At 37.4% G+C, this 12619-nt stretch overlaps 1 protein-coding gene across 3 annotated transcripts in view; it reads right to left on the bottom strand.

Annotated features, from left to right (window-relative positions):
• The window catches only part of Nak (Numb-associated kinase), a 110049-nt gene extending 100178 nt beyond the window's left edge, over positions 1 to 9871 (bottom strand). For 2 of the 3 annotated variants that reach the window (XM_083131419.1, XM_083131420.1), the window contains exons 1-2: positions 9405 to 9871; positions 1071 to 1189 (exon numbers count right to left, since the gene is read on the bottom strand). In XM_083131419.1, coding sequence (XP_082987545.1) covers positions 1071 to 1189; positions 9405 to 9531 — 246 coding nt within the window. In that variant the 5' untranslated portion in view covers positions 9532 to 9871. The remainder of the gene's footprint in view (positions 1 to 1070; positions 1190 to 9404) is intronic. The other variant, XM_083131421.1, reaches the window with a different exon arrangement.
• Positions 9872 to 12619: the final 2748 nt, after the last annotated feature.

The raw sequence follows: 12619 nt of genomic DNA, 5'->3' as shown, positions 1-12619 counted from the left end.
TGTGCTAATAACTACAAGAAACAGAGCCAGAAATATACCAAGAATAAAGGTGGCCACGGAAGAGTTGAGGGTAGTGGAGAGTTTCAAATATCTAGGAATCATAATTGAGAGGAGGGGAAGAACCGATGAGGAGGTAAACAAAAGATGACAAACAGGTGGTGGACTATCAAAGCGTTTGAAGATTAATAGGGACAGGGATGTACCTATGAAATGCAAGAAGGTAATATGTGCCGATAATTATGTGTGGAGCAAAGACTTGGACACTGACAGAGAGAGACAAAAGAAAGATGCAGGCAGTGAAGATGAAATCAGTATATTTGGAAGGATAGAAGGGATAGAATAAGGAATGAGGAGATCCGACAGATTGGGGGGGGGGGGTGAAGTTTCAGGGCAGAATAGATCAGACACAGATGAGATGGTTCGGACACATGAAGAGGATGGATGCAGAAAGACTAACAGTAAGATCTTACAATGCACAAGGAGTGAAAATAAGGCCAAGGGGGAGACCAAGATGTCGTTGGAAAGAACAGATAGCGAAGAGTGTTAGGAGAAGAGGACAAGATTGCAAGACCATGAAAAGAGAGGAATGGTGAGAGGAGTTTACCTCTCAGAAGAAAATGCAGATGCTTGACTTCTATGCAGACCCAGCGAAGGATGATGACTAAACAAAACAAACATGTTAAAAATAACTATGAAAAATAAATACTTGAGATTAAAATGGAAAAAAATAATTTCAAATACTATATAACTCTGACATTTCAAAATATTCCAAGTTCACAAAATGAATTATCCTGATTCTCTGTGAATAAATATTCAATAGCTCACATCATTTTTAGTGAACAAAGAGTACATATTCCACACCCATTCAAGAACATTCCCTAACATCCCAAACTCAAAAAAAGCAAGCACAAGAACAATTTTAATTATTTGCGTGAAATTTACTTTTTACAACTCTCTATAAAATTTTCATTTCCTCTAAAGTGCTACATAAACCACTTTATTAAACAAGGATTTAATAGTCATTGCCTAAAACTGGAAAATGATAAATGATAAGAAAGAATATTACTTACAGCTATCTGTATCTCACGTTTTGAAATGCTGAGGTCATGTTCATTGTTTACATACATACGTTTCAATGCATACCGTACACCATTACTGGCTTTTGCTAAAAACACAACTGCAAAGCCACCTGAAAAAAAAAATAAGATCATGCATTACAACAGTAATTGAAAAACATGTTTTATTCATGTTAATTAATTGAACTTTAAAAAGAACTTTAAAAAGAAGTAAAAAATAATACTGTGATCAGGAGTGAGTTTTCACCTGTTATCCATTGCTGTCACTGACACTTCTCAGTTTTAATGACTCTCTTGAACATCAGCAGTATTGTTACAATCTAAATTGCCATTATTGAACAAGACAGTTATTGGAATTCAATTTCATAATTCATTTAAATGAGGCTTTATCTCAATACCTTTTATTCATGCGTAATCTTCTGACTTGTACAGGTGTCTGATTTAGCTAATCAAATATTAAAACAGGAACACACTATTGACAACAGCTTCTGGAAGTTTACATATAAAGAGAAAGTCTAATAAATTCAATAAAAATGTGTGAAGTGAAAATTCAGTTGGGTTGACAGAGGTACATGGATTACTGGCAAAAGGGATATGTTTTTAGGATTGAATGATTCAAGAAATTATATTAAAACATTTACCTATTTATTGTTTTTTTATTCATAACATTGGACATTAACATCCCTCAGTGGTAGATTAATAATAATTTCTGGTGAGGTTAAAACAAAAGGAGAGAGAAGGGAGGTTGACTCCCCACGTGAGGGTAGCAGAAAACAGGTTGGGAGCATGTCAAATTTTTATAACGGTTATCCATACAGATTCCTGTTTTACTTTGTTGTGACATTCTTCACTAGGCATATCTTGATTTGTTTGTTTCTTCTTGATTTTGAAGAATAGTTCAGTGTCATTGTAAACATGTGTTAACTGGTGTAAAATCAGTATTTGTAATAAGGTAAACTGAGCCAAAAGAGGAATAAAATTCCAGTGGCACATTTGCAGCAGTCTGAGGTTCCATTTATGGTTGCAATTTATGTTGGATGTTGTATCTGACAAAACGTTCTTCATGACAAAAAAATTTCATACTGAGACATCCAACAATTGAATTCACAAGAACATGATGCATGTGTGGTTTGCTGGATGTTGAGAATGACAAATGTCGAACCGTGATGTCTGGCAAATATCTCAGTCTAAAAGTTTGTCCGACAAAATGTCACACCACATCATCAGACAAAAAATCAGGTAGGATGAAAGTCCTAATTTCTTTCCATGTTCCTTCAGAATTCCCAGAAAAATGCTGCAGGCTTCCTATGATGCCTTTTGACATCCAAAACTCCTATTGCATTGTAATTTGTGTATGTCATACCTTCATATGTACGAGGGTCGTTCAAGTCAATCGGGGACTTTTTTTTAAAACAAATAGAAGAACAAATTTCAACGTGTGGTAACTGGATTTATTTTTCCACATAACCTCCTGCTACAGTTATACACTTATCCCAGCGATTAACTAACGACTGGAATGCTTCGGCATAGAAAGATTTATCATTACGGCGGAACCATTGTAGGACAGCATTCTTCACTTCATCACCAGTGTAGAAATGTTTTCCTCTAAGGAATTCCTTCAGGGTTCCAAACAGGTGAAAATCACTTGGTGCTAAGTCAGGACTATAGGAGGGTGTGGTAATATCTCCCAGCAGATTTCCTGGAATGTTTGGAATGTGCGTTGAGCGGTATGCTGTCGTGCATTGTCTTGCAAAAAGAAAACACCCTTTGTGATGAAACCCGGACGTTTCTTCCATAAACTCTTATGCACATCACGCAGAACACTGCGGTAATACTCACTGTTGATAGTATAGTATTGATACTTGCAATTTCACGACAGGTTATGCGACGATTGTCCAGGATCAGCTGCTCCACGTGCTGAATGTTCCCAGGAATGACTGGCGTGGGCTGTGATCCACCACGACCAGGATCGTCAGTAATAAAGATACGGCCATCTTTGAAGCGCTTACACCATTCAAATGTCTTACTGCGACAGAGTGTCTCATCACCGTACTGAGCCTGAAGTCTTCTGTAAACTTCAGCAGGTTTTCTGTCCTCGTTCACTAAAAAACTTCATCACAACACGCTGTTCCATGTAGACGTCCACACTGTTGTCCGCCATCTTGAATAACGGTCTATGCAGAAGCACGGGAAATAAGCGCTGCCTACCAGTAACAGCACACAGTTGCCACTTCCTACTGCATACAAAACCTCCAGCCTAGGCGTCTATTTAAGCCTGGAAAAAAAATAAGTCCCCGATTGACTTTAACGCTCCTCGTATATAAACCCACCGCAAAATGACTTCAGACCTCATAACAAAAGCACAAAAAATACATGTGAAAAGCTATTAGATACAGCAAAAAATGCATACATTAGTACAGAGTCATGTTGCCTTTATTTTTTAGAACCATTTGGATGCGCTTGGGCATGGAATCAATCACAAAGACTTCGGAAGTAATTTAAGTTCAAGTCAATGCACCACATTTTCTTTAGTTCTGTTTGGAGGGTCTGTAGGTTCTGAATCATCATCTTTCCCAGGAATTGTTTCATACAATGCCAACAATTTTCAATTGGGTTGAGATCAATTCCGAGGCCACTCTAGCATCTTTATCTGTTGTTTCTCAAGCCATTTCCTTACCTTCTTAGCCGTGTGACAATAGTGTTATCATGCATGAAAAGATCACACTCGTGGATCTGAAGCATATCCACTAAATGGTCCTTAAGAACGTTGATATATCGGTCTACCTGCCCTACCCATTTCACCTGAAAATCAGCCCCACACCATTACAGACTGGGAGTGCTTAACGGTCTGAACCGTATACTTTGGGTAGTATCGATCTTAGCAGCTCCCATTCGGAACAGTTGGAATGAGCTTTCATTGGAAAACATGACTTTCCTCCACTGTTCATATCTCCTTGCAAAAGCAAGATGGTCTTTCTTCATGCTGGTGGCTTCTTAGCAGCAGTATGATACGGAAAATCCAAGTCTTTCTGTAAATGGTGCTGGGTCATGCGAACACTAATGTTTTCCAGCAGACTCGGGTGCATTTCTTTAAGTTCTGATGCTGTCAGTCGAGGGTTTTTCTTTATTTCTCTCATTAGGACAGCGTCTGTAGATTTGGTTGTTTTTCTTTGCCTCCCACCACCGAATTTGTGCTTTGGAATGACAGTCCGAGCCAGGCCTCTGGCGGCTGCCAGTACCTTCATTATGGTTGATTTTGCACGACCTGTTTGTTTACATCGTCTTTATTGGGACGTTTTCACTTTACCATGCAATAATGCTGGCTTTTTCCACACTACTACAGTACTTTCCCGGCATATCACAAATACACCTGTACAGTAGTCAAATATCCAACACAAATACAGTAGGAAAATATCCACCACACAAAAACACAGCAATTTGTCACACACACTACAGCAGAAAGTCACCCTTCCTGTGTCAACTAACAATAGAAAATGAAATGCTCACTTATCAGCAGTAATACACTGTTGCCAGATATGTTCATGCAGAAACAATTTAGTTTTCGGAACATAATAACACTAGATACAAGGCTAAAAATTGATAGACCGCTTACTACGGCACATTTCACATGAGGTCTGAAGTCATTTTGCTGCAGGTGTAAATGAACAAAAAAGACAAACTGAAATATTACCTTTCTTTCAGGGAAATGAAATGTTAGTTGCTGTTTCAGTGTGCTGGTGGACCAGCTGTTCAAACATCGCACATGTAAATTTTACGTTTCCAATGATGTATGTGCAATTTTACACAATGTTCCCTCATTTTACTATTTTTGGATAGCTATAGGTGGTTTGAAATTATCAGATATTCTTTACAAACATAACAGAACCACTCGAAAATAGGGCTGAGCCAGCAGATACCAGTAGTATCGGCATCGGTGAGTATCGGTTGTTTTTCATTTACCAATAATATCCGATACCAAATATTTTCAGTGGCTAGAAAAACGGGCAAAGGCAACAGCTCATCTCAATATTTGTCCTTTTTAAAAATTTGTTCACCCTTCCTCGTGACAGATTGGGAGACCAGCACAGGAAGTTCCATAGATTTTCCTAGAAACACAGGATAAAGCCCCACCCTACAGGGAAGCAGATGGCAAGATCAAAGGCATGGGTAAGTGAAAACTGAACCCAAATGTGACCATGAAGGCATGTAACTGATTAGTTAATGCTGTGGGAAATCATTCATTGCCAATTCTTGCTTGAAGCTCGTGGATGTTTTTAAACCACCCGCCGCCCTAATGCTGGGTTAGGTGGTTACGGAGTTCTTGGAAAAGAGTGATGAAGATCACTGTGAAATTAGCTTTGTTTTATCTGTGTTCAAGAGGGAAATGGATTCAGCAATTTCTTCTTGTCAGTCTTTTGTGCGACTGCCGGTATCGGCCAATGAGGGTTATTTATTTCCGCAGAGATTAGATTGGGAACATTCAGCTTTGAATGACAGTACTAAAGAAGATTGAGTTTTTGTTTCACGTCCACTTCATGCACAGATAGGCTAATCGGGACTGGACCTTCATTTTAAAGTGGGACCAAACCACTATGTGCCTCCACTGACCGAGTATCGAACCCAGGATCTATTAATTACAAGGTGACAGCGTTACCACTACACCATCGGGGAGGCCCCTCTAAAGATTTATGTACACCACTACTTACAATAATGTACCATAATTCTTCTTGTTATTCAATAAATATTCAATGTTTTTTTTACTTTTTTGACATTAATTGTCCTGCCATGACAGTTGTTTTTACACAAATGTTAGCGGTCGTAACTACACGTAAGCTACATGATGAATATTTCCTGTTTATCTCTGATTTGATAGCATATTTTTACTAGTTATGTAATAACTATATTTTCTAGTCGAGAAACAAAGAACAAAATAGGTATTAACATTGTCTTTCCTTCGTTTCTTAGTCTGTGGTTACAACAATACTCCATACGCATTGGAGAAATTAAGTACTAATTAATTAATTTACATCTTATTATGAATAGACCTATAATTATATTAACATATTAAATAGAAACACTTTTATTATTATATTTCTGAGACACTTGGTTCAGATTGGCTCCCCAAATATATTTCTAGATACACGCCTAGTGATGTGACGAGTTAGTATGACTCAGTAACTAGCCTTCGTTATTTTATATTGTAATTATACAAGTATCGGTAGGAATTGGTCATGGTATCGGTATCAGTAAATGGTGGTATCGGCTCAGCTCTACTGGAAAGTAAAATTACCAACTTTCAAGTCAAGTGTTATTGCAAAAAGGCCATTTGCCAGCAAGATTTTTCATTTTCAGTTCAGGATACATTGTTTCTTTACTGATCTACATTCTTCTCACTGCAAATTGTATGGACATATCTTAAAACCAAAGCTTCTCTTTCTCAATAATACTGATGAATTTGACTTTTTCGATTTGTAGTGAATTATTTGAATTTTCTGTCATTCAACATTTTGCCCATTGTTGCAAGTTACATCCAAATTCCACAACTGACATTTTTCATACTATTCATATTTGGAAATGTTAAATTGACACAGAGATGTAATTTTCAGTGTCTGGTACCATTAATGAGAATGTCCCCCATGTATTTCTTCTAGGAAATTAAATATGTCTTATTTGGAGGTATCCACTAGGATCAATTTTACTGTAATTATATTGGAAGAATAAATTTTATCCCTAATAAATATGCCATAATTTATTTGTTAATATTTAATTCCAAGGGTTAATATTAATGTATAAAATATTAAAAATTAGAAAGAAGTAAAAATTTTGAGCAGGACATAGACTTTTATAAAAGGAATATACTGCACTGTGGTCTCCCAACAGTTGAGAACCACTGTACTAGGTGGCCAAAATACATCACGACTTGATGATATACTTGAAAACCAGAGTACAAAAATTTTATGCTCAATACAAATGTAAACGGTTTTGATAATAGATTTTCCACTTTAGATAAAGTTCAATATAAAATAGTATAACTGAGGTTATATCTGATAAGCAAGTTAAAAGATGAAAAACTCAATATGCTGACCAAGGCAGAAATTTAATTTATTATAAAACAAACTAAACGTAACGTTTCAACCTTCTAGCAAGGTCTTCTTCAGACTCTGCCCCAAGTACAAATGTAACAAGGTACAAAAAAGGAAGATATGTGTACACAAAAATACTCCCCTCCAGACTATTAGAAAGTAGTTCTGGAACAATCTAGCAGGTGGCTTTCCCTTGTCACCTGTACTTTCACCTGAAAGAGAATGTCGCTGGACTCTATCTCACACTCTATTTCCTTCATTCTTCTTCCTCCTTCTCTCTTGTCCTTTCCACTCTTTCTAACACACTCTTCCATTCTTTGTTTAACTTCAGTCCCCCATTCCAGTTCATTGCATCTTCTTCACCTTTCTTCTCTGTTTCCTTGGCCTCCTTCCATTTTCTCACTAGTATTCACTTCTCCTTCCTATCTGCTTAGCCTCATCCCACTCTATGTCATGTCCTGTTTCTCTCGTGTGTTTAAATATTGCATTTCTCTCTCTCTTAAGTCGTACATCATCCCTATGTTGTTTCAAACTGTCTTTCAGCCTCTTTTTCGTTTCTCCTATGTACACACTCTGACATTCTTTACATTTCACTTCATAGATAATCCCTTCCTCTTCCTTTTCTCTGTTTTCCTATTTCCTTCTTCTGATATCTACAAAATCTTTATTATTTATTTAAAACTTACCTGCCTAACCTAACTACGAAAGCATTTTTGAACAAAATCTTCAATCATTTTAGCAACAAGAAGAAAGTACACATCTGAACACCGCATGATAAACAAAGAGATTCCATGAATGGATACCATTAACCCCTTCGTATCTCACACATGTGACCTAGGCAGGAGGGCAGTTCATACTAAAAGATGATAGTAAATGTATGGTTGTTGGTAAGTACAGAATTACACAGAAGTATATGGAAGTGAAACACCTGTACCAAGGAGACATGCAGTAAGTAATTGCTAAAACTCCACAGTATGTGTTAAAAGACTTAAATCGAAATCGAACCATGTAAAAAATTTATATGTAGCATGATGATATTGCAATAAAACAAAAGAAACCTGGGCCCACAATTTATCTGGTGAATAATAACTAGTGGAGCTAATCAGTACAAATAAGTTTCTCCAAAGTGCCGCGGTGGCTCAGTCGGTAACGCATCTGACTACCATGCTAAAGGTCCCGGGTTCGATCTCCGGCCGGTTAAAATCCGGGAAATTTTCTAATGTTGGAAGTGGCACCCACCCAGCATCGAATGATATGGGTACCTGGGGGAAACCCTGGGAGGTAAAGGCAGTCAGGGGCATGATTCTGATCACATCACCCCCACTCAGAACTGGATCAAGAAAGTGTGGGGCGTTAACCCCACACCCCCTATACCCCTTCATTGTCGGTTGCTATTACGGACACTTTTTTTTTTCAAATTTCTGGACGTGGCCCCCAAATATTAACTGCAGATTCGTGATCAGGAGCCCAAAATCATTAAGTATGCGAAATATGAACGAATTCGGAGAATAGTCCGGTATTGTAAAATTGCTCCAGTCTTTGTTTTGATTGTCTGAATTGGAAAAATAAATCATGTGAAGAGTAAAACTCCGATAGCATCCCAACGGATTTCTTCATTTTTACACAAGAAACTACATACCGAAATGAGTTTCTGTAGCATTTTAGAAGTTCTTGTTGGTATTTTCTTTCATCGAGAAAAACCGATGTTGTCCATATATGCTAAATTGAACGAAAGGGGTGCTAATGGAATCTAACCTAACAGGCCTAACCTAACCTCATAGGCATACCTCGTCCCCATGATGGTTTGTGGGGCTATCGTGAATTTTTGGGGCTAACATCAATGGTTTGCGAGGTTAACGTCAATGGTTTAATAATTACTCTTTATGTCAAAAATTGAACTTTTTTCGTGAAGAAAGCAAAATACCACCTTAAAGAATCTTTCGCAATGCAGAATAGGTAATAACGAATGTTAAAAATGACGAAATAAAAGAGTGAGAGGTGTTGGGATGCTATCAAAGTTTTACCAAGTGAATTGCACAGATCATATTGCAATGGAGTAAAGTTTTGTGGCCTCAAAATTGTGTGCCCAAGGTCCAGATCTAACCTCGTCCTGTACATGATAAACAAATGCACACAGAATATTTTTTACCTACGAACACCACTACTACATGACTATACTAAGTTTCTGGAAAATTCGTAGTAAACTGGACTAAGAAACGCTTCATTATTGAATATTTACACTTACCTTCAGCTAGCACATCTTCCACTGTCACGTTTATTCTTCCTACAACAAAAGTCTTTCCAACGAAAGTATTTGGCTCCTTTGCTGTATTGTCAATTTTAGTTTCTATCTTAGAAAAAAGCTTCTTCATTTTTCCTAATTAATAAGTTACTTTGGGCGCAACTTCTGCTATGATTTTGGTCTTGATATCGAGTGAATAGAACTGTTCCTTAGATTTACTACAACTATAAAACTGAATGAAGGCATATATTTACAACTTTGACTATACATAGGCTTACAATTTCATGGCCACAGGAGATTCCAGTGGCTAGCCAACATGCACAAAAGCAGCGCATTGGCCCACTCAACAGTATGTCTTTTCTGGAATCAATTTACAAACTTCGTATTTTTCCTTCATAGCTTTGCACAAGTACTCCAAACTTCACTGTCTCTCTTCATTTTCGCCTGAAAGGAACAGATCACTTCTCCTCCTCCTACAACACAGATCATAAACAGTTTTTAACCCTGACACAAGCAAGATGGCCACTTCCTGGAACGTCACTAAAACCTGATTGATATTTATCATCACCGAACGAAAACGGAAGTGATAGTTTCCCTAGGCCAATTTCTATCATTTTTCACTGTTATTTTAGTTCAATCAAAAAGAAGAGATCAAAGTATTAAATGTTATTTTCTTTTAAATATTGAGGTATGATAAATAAATACTTCAGATCAGTGATGACGCCAGGAAAAACATTCTGTTGAGGATATATTTGGGGGGGGGGGGGGGGCAGACGATTCAATGCACCCAAATACCATACAAAGGTATGGGGCCCAGTGGCGGGGCGTGACCTTTCCAACAGTGTAAGTCTAGCATGACGAAGGCTATTTCCCGTTGTGCTTATTTTTGGGCTGACATGGTTAGTGATTTATCCACACACATCGACCCCTCCCCCCCCAATTTTTTCAGAACACTTCCCTGGAATTTTTCACCAAATCAAAAATTCTGGATATCTGATAATTAAGTCAGTGTTATTCATATCACAATGAGTAACGTATCGATAAAAAATATGCAAAGTTAGATAAAATGAATAATAATAATAATAAACAAACGAAAGCAGAAGGAAACAGAAAAGTGCTGAATACTTTTTACAACCGCATAACCAAGTATCAGCTCCGTAACATGAATCGCAAAATCGGCGCACTTTATTTTTCGTTTCTGTTACTATGTCTGCTAGAGAAGGAAGGGGTGGGCCTTCCTATGTCCACAAGTTTCTTCTTGGCAGCAAAATCCTTGCTGGACAACGGCGTCTTCAACAAGTTCTCCACCCCACCTCACAATCACACTCATTTTATTCCATAATGCACTTCACTACTGTATCACACCACAGCACAGGGACGACATTCCGCTTTTCAATAGATGGAATTCGCAAAAGCAATACCTCGAGACTTTAACAAACACACAGCAAGAAGGGGGAAACAAAAAGAAACCAGATCAAAAATCGGTCACTGCTCAAAGCAGTGATCTTTCGGACTGTGAGGGGAATATCCCTTTCGGATATAAATAAATTCCCTCTCTCACCTTAAAATTCCCTATATTTAGTAAAAAAAAAATATAAAAGAAATGCTCACAAATTGTAGGGATATATCCAGAAATTTCTATCAAAGGACATGTAAGTGCTTTCTTAGGATAGTGTAAAACTAAAAGCAAATCTAGCACCTAAAAGATCAGAAACAGGCTTTTCGTACGTTGTTCGAAGAGTGTTTGAATCACGGACTATGTAATTAATAATATTTAGTTCACATTTGACATGAAATTTGTAAAATTGGTTTAATCTTCAGTTTTCATTAACATTTATTTATTTATTTACTTATTTATTTCACTTTTTAGCTCAATTATTACCAGCTGAGTTCATACATAAACGGAAAACAGAGATCTTAATATGTCTAATGTTTATTCTCTCCGTCAAGCGAAAAACAGAAACAACAAGAATTTAGCACATCAATGTGTATCTAATTTTCCCGTATCCCGCTCATTTCTCCTTCTTCCCCTTCCTGTTAGCTTTTTGCTGCAGAATTCCCTGTTCCTGAAAAAAAAAACCTCCATGAAGCACCACCGGCTCAAATTTCCTTTGCAGTCAACCATTCATACCGGACAACGCTGGAGCCCCTCCTCTTGCAGGACCTGTGTCTCGCGTCCGCGTATTCAGTGAAGCCAACCCAAGCATAATGGTGCAAAATCTCGCACAAGTTTAAAAAGTCGTTTGTAAGTTGGAGATATAAATAAAACAACAGGGCCGCTTTTCGTTGTGGTTGAATTTTCTCAAACTTTTCACATAACGTGGAACCCATGCCGTTGGTTGAACCATTCGAATTTATATTTGTTTTTGTTATAAATTAATATTTATAATATGAAAATCCCAGAACAATTTAGTAGTATGTAGCATAATTTCGGAGTTTAAACGACACCATGGATATCCAGAAGGGACAAGGCAAGGAGACACTTCCTGAAAAATGAATGTCAACCAGTGGCGTCTCCTGACCCTGAACTCCAGGCGTTGGCAAAGAAGGAATGTTAACCCCTCCCCCTCTCATTTCTGTGAACCAATATTACAAATTTTCTCCGTACCTTTTTGGTGTAAATTTATAAATATTTAGAAAAACATTAAATTACATAAATTATTTTAAATGAAGTAAATACTTCATTTAAAGTATTAATATATTTGAAGGGTAAGGAGACATTTAATATGTTCAATACTTTGCCATACAATTAATTTTTAAAGCACGAGTTTGCAACCAGAGGGGTTGGTGGAACTCCTACCTATCACCCATAAAAAAAACACCGTGGCCCGTTCATTGAAAAATCGCTAAAATGCACATTCTTGGTTTTTCCCCTTACCCTTCATTTATCCTTCCAAAAAGTAAAATTTGAAAAATCAACTGCTCATTACTTGGTTACTTGAATTCCAGTCTATTCTTCTTTCTTTAGAGAGAAATGCTCTCATCACCGTCTCATAAAATTTGGATTTATCCCCTTCTCGCAGCTTAGAAAGTAATTCTTTCTGGATGGAGATAAGACTTAAATTCGTCATCCGGTTCTGAGTTTGAGTAGATCGGCAGAATGTGTGGATCCTCTTCAGTGATGAGAACGATCTCTCGACAGATGACGTCGTGGAAGGAATTGTTGCGATCAACACTGCTAATTTATATATTTATGTAAACTCACCCACTAGATTCGT

The sequence above is a fragment of the Lepisma saccharinum genome, chromosome 11 (genome assembly GCF_977018435.1).
Source record: "Lepisma saccharinum chromosome 11, izLepSacc3.1, whole genome shotgun sequence".
Taxonomy (NCBI): domain Eukaryota; kingdom Metazoa; phylum Arthropoda; class Insecta; order Zygentoma; family Lepismatidae; genus Lepisma; species Lepisma saccharinum.
The sequence above is the reverse complement of the archived record's forward strand: the minus strand, read 5'-3'. Positions and strand labels throughout refer to the sequence as shown.